Source organism: Melozone crissalis, unplaced genomic scaffold, assembly GCF_028551555.1.
Source record: "Melozone crissalis strain CALT ecotype California unplaced genomic scaffold, PUWL_Pcris_2 ptg000063l_1, whole genome shotgun sequence".
NCBI classification, from domain to species: Eukaryota; Metazoa; Chordata; class Aves; order Passeriformes; family Passerellidae; genus Melozone; species Melozone crissalis.
This window is the reverse complement of record NW_026535841.1, coordinates 11,842,150-11,857,031: the sequence shown is the minus strand read 5'-3', so window position 1 is coordinate 11,857,031 and position 14,882 is coordinate 11,842,150. Positions and strand designations below refer to the sequence as shown.

The window sequence follows — 14,882 nt, the reverse complement described above, 5'->3', positions numbered from 1 at the left end:
ACTCGGCGGGCACCGGCACCCGCCGGGCACCGGTACCGGCACTGCACACCGGCACCGCCACGGGCGGGGGCGTCAGAGATCGGCACCGACCTGACCTGACCTGACCTGACCCGACTCAGGGCGGGCCACAGGTGATCGGCACCGGAGATTGGCACCCGACACCGGCACTCTCAACCGACCCTCAGCAGGCCGGCGGACCCGGGACCGGCAGCCCTGAGCGATCCCCGCAGGGCCGCGCTTTCGCTTTCGCCGGTCCCTCGCAGCAGAGGCGGCAGCGGCCGGGCCCGGTGCCCGGGGCTGTGAGGGGAGCGGGCACCGCACGGAGCCATGGCCATCGCCGCCGTGCCCGCGGCCGAGTCCCGGCTCTGCGGCAACTGGTAAGGCCGGGCCGAGGGTCCGTGAGTGCCAGCCCCGGTGAGGGCCAGCCCCGGGGCCCGTGGTCGATGAGGGCCGGGGGTCCGTGAGGGCCGGGGGTCCGTGAGTGCCAGCCCCGGTGAGGGCCGGAGTCCGTGAGGGCCAGCCCGGGGCCGGGCTCGGTGAGGGCCAGGGGTCGGTGAGGGTCGGGCTCGGTGTGGGCCGGCCCTCACCGAACCCGCCGGTACACCGGGGTTCAGCTCCCCGGAACGCGGTGAAATAGCGGGGACGGCCGTAGGGCCTTTCCTGAGCGTTTGGGCGTCGCATTTCCCTTCTGATTTAGCAGGGAACGAAATAGAAACCGAAACGTTGGGGTGGAAATCCAGGCTCGCTTTTCAGCGAGACCCGCACAAAAGACACGATTCCGAATTCTTCTTCAGCAGTTCCCTGGCTCAGGAGCAGAAATACGAGGATAGATCAGTGGGCAGGGTTGTTGTGGAAGTTTTTCTTTGATTAAACCTCTCTGCAGAGCCCAGTGGCTGATAAGGAGCCGCCTCACAAATTATGTCTCGAATTCAAGCAGCTAAAGAAATGAATTTTTTCTGTAGTTGTTTTTCCCCAAGAGACATCAGAATCCAGACACTTTCTTGCAACATCAGCCTGGCTTGTTTGTTCTGTGCAGTTCAGTCGCTGCTGTTGGACTTTGTTGCTTTGCCAGGCTTTTGGGTGCCTGGGATCTGGCAGGGCAGAGAACAGCTGTGGGTTTAGCAAACAAAAGGTTATAAAATTAATGTAGGTGTTTTCAAGGTGGATTTCTTGGAAAGGGCATGATCCATGTAGAAATGATGCTGCAGGAGGAAGGACTGAGCTCCAGGTGCCTCAGTTCATTTTGGTCCTTTTCTTTTTGGTTTCAAGACAGAAAATGAACATCTTAGAAATGAGGTGAATTGGGGAATTTTGGGGTAAAATGAGGTGAATTGGGAATTTTGAGGTGCAGAGCAGTGTTGTTACTGCTGGGGCTCTGAGCAGCCTGCTCTGTGGAGGGTGTCCCTTCCAACCAAACCATTCTGTTCCATTATCCTGGAACAGAATCTGTCAGGTATAAAAAAAGTTTGACTGCTTTCCAAAGCACTGTTTGACTTCTCAGAGCCAAGTTATTTTCAGGAGGAAACTTTTATCTTCTCAGACTAATTTATTAACTTGATCCCTGGCGATAACTTGTTTGTGTTGTGCCAGATTTGCTGTTCACATAAGGAAATAAATCCACCTGGATTTTATCTGAATGCAGTGTCACTTTTGCATGTTAAATACATTAATATCCAGGCCTGGCTGGGCCTTTCTCTGCTCACTTCAAACCATGAATTCATTGCCATCTTTCTTAGCATTATCTTTTTGTTGTGAACAACTGCTTGGATTTGCTGTTGGTGTGTTTCTGCTCAGTAACCTCAGCGACTTTCTCACAGCAAAAAGGACATTCCTGCAGTCAATTTCATCATCCATGAAATCCACTGTAGAAGAAACATTGAAATGTGTCCCTACTGCAGCGACTCCGTCCCAAAGTCTGAGATGAAGAACCACATTGAGTCTGAGCACGTGCAGGTGAGAGACACCTCTGCTCTGGAGCTGCTCATTCCTCTGGGAATCCTTCTCATGGGCTCTCTCTGCTCTAGGTCACCTGCAAGTGCAGGATGAAGATGGAGAGCAGCCTCCTGAAGGATCATGAGGTTGGTGGAGTTTATATTATTAAGCTCTTGGGGGATGCTCTGGTGTTTCACTGATCATTCCAGAGCTTTTCTGTCAGCCTGGGGCTTGTGCATCCTTTATGGAGTGATGCTCCTAAACTCACACCCTCTGGGAGAAGGGATTGGAAACTGCCCTAAAATCCTGGAGTCACTCAGGGCTTCATATCAAAGGGTTATCTGTGATAATTGGAGATTTTTTTGTCCTTGCCAGTTGAAAAATAGCTATTTAAAGTATGATTGACTTGACTTTTTTCATTCCTTTCCTGTTTCATGTTTCTGCTGGAGCCATTATGTGACTTTTAATAATTCAATCTGTCCAAACAGACTTTAAAAATAGCCTGTAAAATAAACTAAAATAGGCCAGAGTGGGATTTTCTGAGTTCTGAATCTAGTTGGCTGCTGTCACAGACAATCTTGTTATAAATGTCATCTCTTCCTTTCCTGTGGGCTCCTTTAGAGACAGCTCTGGAGCTGCCACCTCAGCCTGCTGATTGCTGAGGGAAAAAGGATTTTCTTTGGAAATCTGTCCAGTTCTAAACCCTGGGAGTAGCTAATCCTGCCTCTGTGTGTGTGTGTGTGTGTGGTGCTTTTGGATTATAAAGCAAATGATGATAATTTATTAGTGCAGCATCTGCAAATATCACATATTTTATCTATTTTTAACCCCTTCTGAAGGGGGTTCACTGTGGGTAAAGAACATGTCCAGGCAGTTCTTGTTGAGCAGTAAATGAGGTGTCAGTCTGTTCCCTAAAAACCAATGTGGATTTTATCTGTGCTCATGGAATACAACTGGATTTTGGGTTGTATCTGAAACTCCAAAGAGCCTGGACAATCTGCCCTCCTTGGGGGAACAGAGCTGTCCAACATCTCCTGTGACTCTCCAGGCTCCTTTAGCACATCAAACCACAGCAAAATAGGAATAAAATTTGAGGGGAGGGGAAAAGGAAAATCCAGAAAGCTCCACGTTACCCTGACTGATTTAAAACCATGTCCTGAGCATCTGGAGAGCTCCAGCTGCTGAGTTTGTGCCTCCAACCCATTCCCACGTTGTAGCTCACTCCAGGTTGTTCCTGATGTGGCTGAGGACACAGCAGAGCTCCAAAGCTGAGGGAACTCCGTGTCCCTGTGGGAAGAGTAACCCCCTGTGTTTCCCCAGGCATCCTCGTGTCCCCTGCGGCCCGTGCTGTGCCAGTTCTGTGACATCCAGCTGGCCTTCAACAAGCTCCAGGAGCACGAGCTCTACTGCGGGGCCAGGACCGAGCCCTGCGGCCGCTGCGGCCGCCACGTCCTGCTCAGGGAGCTGCCGGAGCACCCGCGGCTCTGCGGGGCTCGGGGCACACCGGAGATACCGGAGAGGGCGGCCCGGGGCGGCGGGACTCGGGACACACCGGACACACCGGACACGGACAGCGCCACCGCGTCCCGGAGCGAGGGGGGAGCCGCGGGGAGGCGGCGGGGAGCAGGTACCGGGATGGGCTGGGGAGGAGCCAGAGCTGGGGAAAGAGACCTGGAGGGGCTGTGGAACAGAACCTCAGGGACAGAACCCCTGAAAGGACACGACTGCAGGGACAGAACCCCTAAAGACAGAATCTTAAAAGATACAGAACCTTAGGGACAGAACCCCTAAAGACCAAATCTTAAGGGACCAGAACCCCTAAAGACAGAATCTTAAGACACAGAACCCCTAAAGACAAAACCCCTAAAGAGAGAATCTTAAAAGACACAGAACCTTAGGGACAGAACCCCTAAAGACAGAATCTTAAGGGACAGAATCTTGAGGGGCAGAACCCCTAAAAACAGAATCTTAAGGGGGAGAACCCCTAAGGACAGAATCTTAAGGGACCAGAACCCCTAAAGACAGAATCTTAAAAGATACAGAACCTTAGGGACAGAACCCCTAAAGACAGAATCTTAAGACACAGAACCCCTAAAAATACAATCTTAAGGGGCAGAACCCCTAAAGAAAAACCCCTAAAGACAGAATCTTAGGACACAGAACCCCTAAAGACAGAACCCCTGAAGACAGAATCTTAAAAGACACAGAACCTTAGGGACAGAACCCCTAAAGACAGAATCTTAAGGGACAGAATCTTGAGGGGTAGAACCCCAAAAACAAAATCTTAAGGGACCAGAACCCCTAAGGACAAGAATCTTAAGGGCATTCACAGGAGCAGCCCAAAGAAATCAAAAGTAAGGAAAAAGTGGACAAAGGAAGAAGAACTGGCTGTAATTTGGTAGCTGGTCCAGGTGTGAGGTTCTGTGATTCCTTTCTGTGGAATTACAGGATAGTGAATGCTCCAGAGGCACCAGGGGGAATGGTTACCCATGGAATGAGGTGTGAGCCAGGAGTGCTGAGGGGCCTGGGAAAAAAACCCCATTGCTCCATTTTTTTCTGTCTCAAAGTAACTGGCTTTGAGAAAAATGAAACTGGAGTTGTTTGCTCCCTGTAATTTGGGCTATGATTTTTCTCCATCCTCCTGGATTTGTTAGAGGTGCCCTTGGCTTTGAGATGCTGAACTCCAAGAGAAACCCTGGGGCTGGGTCTGATGTCCAGAGGGAGCTGCTGGTGGCAGGTTTGATGTTCTCCCAAATTGACAATATTTCTCTTTTAAAGGGGATGAGCCAGAGAGACCTGAACTCCTTCACTCCCAACTTGCTGAAGACTGGAATGCTGACCTGGACTATGTGCTGGCTCTCAGCCTGCAGAGTGAGAATAATGCTCAGCATAACACTGCAGCTGACATTGCCAGGGATTTCTGGGAATGTGACTACACCAAAGAGCCTGGACAATCTGCCCACCTTGGTGCAACAGAGCTGTCCAGCATCTTCTCCTGTGACTCTCCAGGCTCCTTTAGCACATCAAACCACAGCAAAATAGGTATAAACACTGCTGTGGTGAGGTTTATCCTTAAATTTGAGGGGAAGGGAAAAGGAAAATTTGGGTTGGGAATATTAAAGATTACCTCAGTATTTTAAAAGGTGGAAATCAGTCATTTTGAGACTCCTAAAGCAAAGCAGCAAGTGAAGAAACAAAAGCTTGTTAAATTAGTGGCTCTCTGACCTTGGTGTATGGTGGGAGCCCAGGTGGGGAACAAGGTTCTTGTGGAAGTAAAAATGGTGGGAAGGAGGATCTGGGGGAACCTGGAGTGCAGCTTGCTCTGAGGGAGAAATGGCATCACAGGTTTCAGGATGCAGCAGGAGGTTTTTATCAGGCACCACAGAGGATGAAATCCATCCCTCTCTTACAGACAAGGACATGACCATGTTGCCCTGTGAGTTCTGTGAGGAGCTGTGTCCTGCTGAAGATCTGATCCTTCACCAGGTTTGAGATTTCCTTGTGTCCTGGGGTTTGCAGTGAAGACTTTCTGTGGCTGTCACTGGGAGGGTGTGGAAGGGTGTGAGTGACGCTGGGAGAACTCTGGGTCTTTGCCAAGGCAAGTGGTTTTCTGTGCCCACCTGGCTCATCAGGAAAGGTGATTTTTCCATGTTGTTTGTGTAACAGACAGGGTGTAACCCAGCAAGTGCCTTTGCCTCGTTCAGCAAGAGAAGTTCTTCTCCAAGTCCATGGGAATACAGTGGAGAGTCCAACAGCCACAGGACTGTTTCTTCAGCCCAGCCCCAAGCTGTGCAGGCAGAAGGAGACATCATGATTCCATGTGAATTCTGTGGCATCCAGCTGGAGGAGGAGATTCTCTTTCATCACCAGGTACTGCACAGGACAGACTCTGCTGTCACATCCCATTGTTTGAGGATGGGCCCAGTCCCAGGGGCTCTTGTGGCAAATTCCAGGAATTCAGGGAGCCGCCCCTGGCTCAGATATTCCCACACAAAGCTCTGGGATCCTTGTGAAGGGTTGTGCTGCACTGAGGCTCCTCCTGAAAAGTACTGGATTAATTTGAAAGCTCTTGTAATGAAACGAAACAAAAGGGCCTGAAGTTGCACAATCACAATGTTTGAATCACACAGAAAATGAAGTTGAAGCTTGGATGAGTCAGCTGAGGGGAGAGAGGAGCACAAGGGTGAAATGGGGTGGGAGGAGAAGGAGGGAACAGACTCTGGGAGTGGCTTGCCCAGGGAAGAGTCCTCTGGAATCTGCTGCTGCTCCAGACAAGATAGGAGAATGCTGAGCTCACCCATTCTCTGTGCCATGGTTCAGTCACATCCCTGTCCCAACAAGCTGCTGAAGCTGGGCTTGGGTTGGTTGTTCTGGGCCTCTCCTCTCCTGGGGGACAGCAAAATCTGGGAATGAGATCTGATCAAACTTCAGAGCTTATCACAGACTCCCAGAATGGTTTGGGTTGGAAGGGATGTTGAAGCCCATCCCATCCCCCATGCCATGGGCAGGGACACCTTCCAGTAACCCAGGGTGCTCCAAGCCCAGTCCAGCCTGACAGGGGGATGGAACTGGATGAGCTTTAAGATCTCTAAACCATTCTGGGATTCCACAATTCCCTACTCACTGTAACATCCCCAAGTGCTGCTGCTCTGCAGTTTTCCCAGGGATTTCCACCTGACCAGCCCTGTGTGTTCTGTGCAGCACCACTGTGACCTGCGCCCTGCCAGCCCCACAGGTGACACTGCAGCCCAGGAGGTGCCAGCCCAGCCCCACGGGGACAGACGGGAATCACCAGAGCCGGCTCGGCGACGGATCCGGCACCAAGGTGTGGGCAGAGCACAGCCTGAGCTCCCTGGGGAGATTCTCCTACCCTGCTCTATCTCAGAAATCTTCATCCTCTGCTCTTGGGCTGGGCTCAGGGAGGGAGGATTAAATCACTGGAATTCTGCCCTTGGGGATCCTGGGGTGGGCACTGGGGTTGTTCGTGGTGCTGAAGTCGCTGTTCCTGTCCCTGCAGGAGATGTTTCTCCTTGGCACGCAGAGGGCTCTGGGCAGCTGGGGCTGTGCCCTGCTGCAGGCACCAGGCTGAGAACGGAGGTGGCCAAGGCTGGGAACGCGGCACTGTCCCCTCCTGGGAGAGCCGGGGACGCTCCGGCCGCGCGGGGCAGGCCCGGCAAGGGGAGTGGCACTGAGGGGACACGGAAGGACAGAGGTGACTCTGCAGCGGGGACAGCACCCCGGGCAAGAGCTGCTCAGCACTTCCAGGCAGGAACCTTCACTGCCAGCTCCTCCAGAGCCTCTCCAGCCCAGCCAAGGTAACGCCTTTCCTTCTGCTCCATTCCCCTTCTTGTGGTGCAAATCTGGATCCCCTTGGCTTTTCCTGTGCCTGAAAGGGTTTTCCAAAGCTTTCAGATTCACTCAGTTGAATCTGGCTGGTGCTTATCCGAGTTTCAAACAACAAATTTAGGTTTTTACCTCAAAATAGAACAGACCCAGTGGTCACTGGGATAAAATGTAGGTTAAAGCCTTGTTACCTGTGAGTGCTCTGTTCTCACCTGGGCTGTGAACAGGAGCTGGTTCTGCTGCTGAAACATCTGGGCCAGGGTCAGAGGAGACTCAAGGGCCTCTCCCTGTGTCCCTGCTGTGCTGTGCTTTGCCTCCTCTGAGCCTGTCCCTGTCCCACAGCTCTGGTGCCACAGGAACAGGAGGAAGGAGCCTGGGGCTGTCGGACGGGCGCAGCGGCCTCCGGCGCAGGAGCTCCAAGGTGAGGCTGCAGGGCAGCTCCTGGTGCCTTTGCCAGCACAAGGAGCTGCTTTTCACAGCCCTCTCTTATTCAGTCATATTTGAAAACAGCATTTTTCTTCTCCCCCTCCCATAAGGCAAAAGGCCAGAGCCCAGCAGCCGGACACCCGGAGGAGTGAGCCAGGGCCTGTGGAGAACATGGAGCACCCAGCCCTGCCCCTGGGCTCTGCTGGACTGCTGCAAGCAAATTCTGACACTCAGCTTCAATTTTTAGGCAGTGACCGTTTTCTAAATCTCTATTTTTAATCTGTGAGAGCAAACTTAAGGTTTTTATGTCTCTGATTGCCTCGAGCACCACCCCCAAGGCATCAAATGGAGTCTTACCTTGGGCCCCACCTGAGTTCTGTGTCCGTGTGGGCTCCTTGTGCCATCCTGGGATGGGATTTGTGCCACCCTGAGCTCTGGGTGAGTCCTGCCCTGGAATGCTCGGGGACAGCTGGTGACACCAACAGGGAGCAGTCTGTGCTCCAGACCTGTCCCACACAGAGCAGGTGTGAGGGTTGGGGCTCCAAGGCTTCTCAGTGCTGCATTTTCAAGTTTAAAGCTTTTAAAGTTTGTTGGAATAAAATTTCTCTGATGCTGTCCCAACCATTGTGCAGTGCCATCTGTCCCCTGGGGTGACACAGGAGCACAGCCCCTGCTGAGGATCCATTCCTGCCATTATTCCCTGGGTTCTGTTACTGTTGGAATCCCTGGGACTTTGGGAAGTGGAGCAGATCCTGTATAACACCCATGAGCATCAGCCTAATTAAGGAGGTGCAGCAGATGGCACTGGCAGGGCTAATTGGCCACCCCTGGCTAATTAGGGTCCTTACCCAGGCCTTGCCTCAGGTGCCAGCTCCATCCAACAAAGGCTGAAGGGAACTTCCTCCTAAAATAAAGACATTTTACAGATGCTCCCACCAAATGTGCTTATTTAGACAAGAGAAGAATAAAAAAAGTATTTAAAAAACAGGATGACACCAAACCTCTGCTCTTCCCATTCCTGGGGAGAAGGGCTGTGGGAAGATCAGGGAATGGGAGCTGGTCCCTGAGGTTTGGGATGGATAATGGGGTGCTGTGGGTCAGGAATCATTCAATATGACAAATAATTAATGACTGAGGTGGCAGAGCCTGTGCTGTGCTTCAGGCACAAGGAATATCCCAGAGGAACAACCCCAGCAGTGACCCTGCTTCCCTTTGGTACAAAATCCTGACATCCCTCCTGTTCCAAGCACACACAGAGATCCCACAGAAGTGGGATTCCAACAGAGCAGCTGCAGCTCCCTTTCTGCCCTTTCTGCTCTGCCTCAGGCAGCTCCAGCAGCAGATCCCACTCCCTGCACCCCAAAGAAGGACACAAACACCTCCAGGGATGTTAAGAATCTCCTTTATGCAGGTGTACACTCGATGGCCAAGAGCACTTACAGGTTAATGCCGTGTATGGAACCGAGATGGACACACACCAAGCTAGAACTAATACCCAGCTCCAGAGTTTTTCCATTGTTTAGTATAATTTTACATTCTGAATGAATATATATTAAAAAAAATAATAATAATCATCACAAACCAATCTTTGCTTCGACAAACAAGCCTAGTACAGACAATGTCAAGTTCATTTAAAGCACGAGGAATTAAGGATGATTAGAAAAGCTTTAATTAAAAGGCCATTTGAGCCACAGCTGAGGTGCTGCAGCACTTCCTTCCCAGGAGCATCGAATTAAAAAAAAAAAAAAAAGCCAAAAAACTCCCACAATTCCTCTTGTGGGGCTCATCCTGTTCTCCAGAACAAACCAAAGTCGATGGAAGTTGGTTATTGGTGCGACATTTGTCCTGTAGAAGAAGCTTCATTTACACCCCCAGGTGCAAACGGCAGCGACGAGAAGTTCGTTATTTGTAATCATAAATAATTAACTGTAATAAATACGGATCAAGTAACGTTCCAGCACACGCCCGGGGCCGGGTGCAGTGTGCTCCACTCGGATGTGCTTCCCCAAGGAGCACACACACAGCAGCAGCAGCTTCTCACTCACAGCTGGAACTGGAGCCTTGGGAACCGCTGGCACACGGAGCCCTCCGGGACGGCCCCTCAGCATTGCGGGGTTGGACCCCAGGAAAGCCCAGGGAGAACCCAGCCCGGGCCACAGCTCTGCCATGGAATCCAGCCAGTGCTCCCCACTTCTCCTGTCTGGGAACAAACCGGCTCCGAGCCGCCCCTTCGGCTTCCTTTTCCCTTGGTCTTTGTAAACTCCAGGTGTTCCCGCTTGCTCCGAGTGGTTTCTGAGCTACATCAACGCTTCTACCAGGAAATGGACGAGATTCAAGAGTAAATATTCTTCCTACATGGATCTGTTCCCTGGACAGGGCAATATGCATTGGGAGGGTAACAGCTTCCTAACCACGGGCTTGGGAGACTCCGGATGCCGACGACTACCTACGAGTGCTGCACACGCATTGCCACTCCCATTCCCACTCGCTCACGGAAGAACAAGGACACCCATCCCCAACTCACAGCGCCTCTCCCGCATCCCACGCACTCAGCGTTCCCACTATTCACAATAATGTACAATAAATACATTTGGGATTCCCAGGAGCTGTTCTGGAGCCAGGGGACACCGAGCTGGAGGTTCGGTCGCCTCAGCCGGAGCCTCCCGGGCGGCTCCGCGCCGGCACTCGGCTCACGGACAGCACCGACGGATTCCGGGATGGTCTCTTCCTCAGAACTCAGGATCCGAGGGATCAGCAGAGCTGGAGTGTCCCAGAAATCCTGCTGAGGGATGAGACACCTGTGGAGGGGCTGCTCTGAACTATCCAGAACATTCCACAGAACACCAGTGAAACGTGGAGTTGTTCCTGCTCCGCAGCTGCCCCCCAGCTTTCCACACAGAACAGGAGCTTCGTCCTCCTGCCGGGTGTCAGAGGTTTTTAGGGTAATTTGCTCTTGGATCAAAGATTTTTGAGTACAAAAACGAGTTCCAGGTGTTTGAGCACCCCCTGGTTGTTCTGAGAGCTTGTTGGGAAATGGGATAAAGTCCCAGATTTTTGGGATGGACTGTGGTATCTTACACCCTTTGGAGAGAAGCTGTTTTGTTCTGCTCGTATTTTAATTACAATAAATTATTTCGTTGCTAAGCAAAGCAGACATTCAAGAACATCTAGGGCAGGAACCCAACGGAATCACAACCCTTTCACTGTTCTATTAGAAATTTTCCCAAAAGTGATGAGCTGAACCCCCCAGTTCCCTGTGGCAGCCCCCATGTGCTTGGTCAGAGTTTAGAAAAATTTCAAGGAAAGTGGTGGAAAGGTGGAAAAGCAGTTTGGCAGCAAAGTTCTGCTTCGAACCTCAAGCAAGTGCCACAAATCCTGCCTGTGCTCTGCTCCTGCCCATGCAGTGATTCCCTCCCCACACCCAAACCTGGCATTTTTGTACTCAAAAACCTCTCAGGGAGAGCGATCCATGAGCCTTCCCCTCTGAGGGCTCCCGGCCTCGGAATGCCCTCCCTGCCAGTGGTGTTTGCACGGGGCAGACCGTTGTGGATTACAAAATTAGAAATGTACAGGTGGAAAGGTTTTTTCCCCCCAAATTAAATTATACACAAACCGGTCTTTACTAAACTATCCTACAAATATTCCACAAACAAGGCAGCAAAAGAACCAGTCCACCACAAAGTCTACGAATACAAAATGGAAGTCTTCCGGGAATTACTGTAATGGGAACGAAGGTTCAGGAAATAAATTAACCCCCAGCTCATCCCAGGGGAGGCGCTGGATGGGAACTGAAGGGGTTCCTTCCACTGGGCAGAGTCATGGAGTCACCTCCAGGCGTTCCCTGCTGGCTCAGCCGCTGAGCGGATCCTCGCGGTAGTGGATGGCGTAGCGCAGCTTCTCCAGCATGATGTCCAGCGAGGAGTACTGGGGCAGCTTGATCATGAACATGCACGTCTCCACGCGGATGTACCGCGAGTCCGGGGACCCTGCGCGACAGCACCGCCAGGGTTACACCCAAACCAACACTGGCACAGACAGCTTATATGGAAAAACCTTTCCTTAGCAGTTTTGCTCCTGAGAAGCTGAGAGGCCTCAGGAACAAAATGTAACCAATGGTTATCTGCTGCTGTGGAATGCAACAGGTGCATCTGTGACTGGGCCATGTTGGATGTTTGTAATTAATGACCAATCACAGCTCAGCTGGCTCAGACTCTCTGTCCGAGACACAAGCCTTTGTTATCATTCCTTCTTTTTCTATTCTTAGCCAGCCTTCTGAGGAAATCCTTTCTTCTATTCTTTTAGTATAGTTTTAATATAATATATATCATAAAATAATCAATCAAGCCTTCTAAAACATGGAGTCAGATCCTCATCTCTTCTCTCATCCTAAGACCTCTGTGAACAAAATCCTATCCTTGCCTCTTGTGGGGCTTTTGCATTGCAAATGTTTCTGTGATTCTCCCATCAGGCCTCATGCCAGTATTTTCCCAACAGTTTAATTTCAGACAAATAGCAAAGTGTCTCTGCATCTCTACAGGGCAAAGTTTTAATGGTGGAATCCCAGAACGGTCTGGGTCGGAAGGGATCTTAAAGTTCATCCAGTTCCACCCTCCCACCATGGGCAGGGAACTCCCCACTGGATGTAGTTCAAGTTTTAGGTGAAATTTTAGCTTTACATCATTTAAACCCCAATTCTCTCCTGATTTACCCCCATAACCACCTGCCCCTCCTTTGTCACTGTTCATTAAAGGGGGCACAGAGCTGGGAGCAGCAGCAGCAGCAGCTCCTTTCCCTCCCCTCCCTCGGTTCCGTACCTGCGGCGCCATCGGGGGGGGCGATTTTCATGGGGTAGGGGGGGACGTGGGCGGTGTCGGGGCCGCCGTCCTTGCAGGGGCAGGTGAAGGGGATCCTCTCCTGGTTACAGGCAAACTTGATGAACTTGCACAGCTCCTCCTGCGTGAACATCTCCAGGGCACTCCAGAAGAACTCGATGTGCTGGTCGGTCTCCATCAGTCCCACCTGGTACATGGTGTGTGCCTGAGGGGACAGGGACACGTGTCCACTGCTGCTCACCCCTCTCCCTTCAGGAATTTTCCCCAGTTCAAACTCTTCTCTCTGCACAAACCCCACCCTATTATTTCCTGAATCAAGTGAAATCTTAATAAACTTCCCTGGGGGCAAAGCAGCTCCCCAAGGATGTCCTGGCTGAGGAACCAAAACCAGAAGATTCTCCCCTCCCACCTTCCCCTGGAGGATCCCCCTCTGTGTCCCACAGGAGTGTGGCCAAAGCACCTTGAGGAATTCCAGGTTGATGTAGGGAAGGCCACAGGTCCTCAGCTCCATCTCCAGGGGGGTGAGCGTGGTCAGGAGCTGCAGGGGGATGATGGAGCCCAGCCCTGCCCTCACTGCTGTCATGCACTCCGGGGTCTGCAGCTCCCGCATGCGCAGGCTCCGGATGGCGGCCGCGTACACGTCCTTGTTCTCCCACCTGCAGGGGCAGAGACCTGGCTGAGGGAGAACTCCTGGGAGAGCCCTTGAGCCCCACCTGTGTTACACAGGGAAGGGTTTTATGGAGAGATCCTGATCTGGAACAATCCAGAACTGGCAATACACACTTTCCCATTCCGATGCTTCCCAGTTAATTCTGCTGTCCTCCACTTCCTCCTCCCCTCCCACCTGCCCATCCCTCACAGCTGGGACCAGCCCTGCCCCTCTGTCCCTTACAGAGCCAAACAGCACCACTGATCCCAAGTTCTGCCACCTTCTCACAAAGCAAAGCTTTCCCAGATCATTGCAACTTGTTACAAAAGCACCTCTGGAGAGGCTGTGCTTGGAGAACAATTCCAGAGATGTTCTGTGCCACATCCTGCCTGGAAGGCTGCTCCTTACCCCACGGGGATGTGCCTGCCCCTGGGACACAGCTCCACCTCCTCCCCAGTGAGGCTCAGGTAGGTGAATTTGCAGCAGGGTTTGTTGGGGCAGTCGGGGCTCTCCATGGCCAGGTGCTGGGAGGCGATTTCGGCACACAGCGCTTCCAGCTCCGTCTCGTCACTGATCTGTCACAGAGCAAGGACAAGGACTTGGTCACCTGCATGGCACTGCCTCCTCACAGGTGTCCCCACAACGGGGACTCCAACAGCAAAATCCTGCTTTAGGGGTTCTGGCCTGGTTTAGCAATTCCAATAAATATTTCAGAAGCTGGAATTCCACCAGCTGGGAGTGCGGGGAACTTCTCCAAGGCAACAGGATGTAAAATCCTGCATCCAAGAGGAATCCACCCATCTCCCAACCCTGCTGCCACAAAAACCACCTGGCAGCCATCAGCGAGGGCAGGCACATTTGTGCCATGGGGGAATCCTGAGGAAAAGGAGGGAAGAGGGAAAAGGAACCTACATTTTCAAACTTTTTGACATAGTTGTAGGTGAGGATATCAGCTTCCTGCAGATCCACATCAGGATCCAGGGGCTCTCCCACCAGGGTCTTCCAGAAGGAGGGCAGGAGGTCCAGGGGCAGAGGAACATCGGCTCGGATGGCGATGCCCAGGAGCTGCCCAAAGAAATGGAACAGCTGCTCCTCGGCGTAGGTGATGGGGCTGGGGGTCAGGATGTACTTCCCCTGTGGAGGAAACAGCACTGAGCAGCTGCCCACAGCCTGAGGGGCTGGCTGTGCCAGGGCATCCTTCCTGCTCCAGGCAGGAAATGTTCAGTTGGATACCAAAGGATCTGCTCCAGCACAGCAGGAGTACCTGTGTTTTACACACTGCTATCACCTTATCTTATCACCTCCTGATCCAACCAACCCCATTTTGGTTGGTTCCCATTTTGCCAAGCAGTTGATCAACACTTAGAGCATTTTCTGGACTTGTTACATCAGTTTGATATCCAAGCCTTTCAGCTGTGGGATGTTTCTGAGCCTGGATTTGCAGAGCCAGGTTTGCTACACAGTTGGTCTTAAGCTGAGGGAATCAAACTGTTTCCTACCCTAAGAACATTCCCAGGAAGGAATTACTGAGAATTCTTTGGACCACCAGCTTTATCTTGTTTCTAGAGAACATCTACTGCACCAATTAAGACACTAAATAGCATGGATGGAGCATTTTACTCTCCTGGTGACAGACCTTTCTGGTGACATTCCTGGAGTAAAGCCACAGACTAAAAATTCTGTTCTGTTTTGCAGCACAC

The 14,882-nt window shown here is 51.8% G+C and overlaps 2 protein-coding genes across 2 annotated transcripts in view; one reads left to right on the top strand and one right to left on the bottom strand.

Annotated features, from left to right (window-relative positions):
- The first annotated feature begins 2 nt into the window (after window positions 1-2).
- TRAFD1 (TRAF-type zinc finger domain containing 1) lies at window positions 3-8,103 on the top strand. The gene is made up of 11 exons (XM_054288680.1): window positions 3-377; window positions 1,818-1,953; window positions 2,025-2,078; window positions 3,253-3,559; window positions 4,711-4,974; window positions 5,345-5,418; window positions 5,599-5,802; window positions 6,634-6,757; window positions 6,950-7,247; window positions 7,618-7,696; window positions 7,812-8,103. Exons 1-11 carry the CDS (start codon window positions 328-330, stop codon window positions 7,851-7,853), a joined length of 1,632 nt encoding a protein of 543 aa, XP_054144655.1. The 5' UTR covers window positions 3-327; the 3' UTR covers window positions 7,854-8,103.
- A 986-nt stretch (window positions 8,104-9,089) lies between these two features.
- HECTD4 (HECT domain E3 ubiquitin protein ligase 4) overlaps window positions 9,090-14,882 on the bottom strand; it is a 67,824-nt gene continuing 62,031 nt past the window's right edge. Inside the window, exons 72-76 of the mRNA XM_054288505.1 lie at window positions 14,095-14,316; window positions 13,591-13,757; window positions 12,994-13,189; window positions 12,516-12,738; window positions 9,090-11,687 (exon numbers count right to left, since the gene is read on the bottom strand). Coding sequence (XP_054144480.1) covers window positions 11,551-11,687; window positions 12,516-12,738; window positions 12,994-13,189; window positions 13,591-13,757; window positions 14,095-14,316 — 945 coding nt within the window. The 3' untranslated portion in view covers window positions 9,090-11,550. The remainder of the gene's footprint in view (window positions 11,688-12,515; window positions 12,739-12,993; window positions 13,190-13,590; window positions 13,758-14,094; window positions 14,317-14,882) is intronic.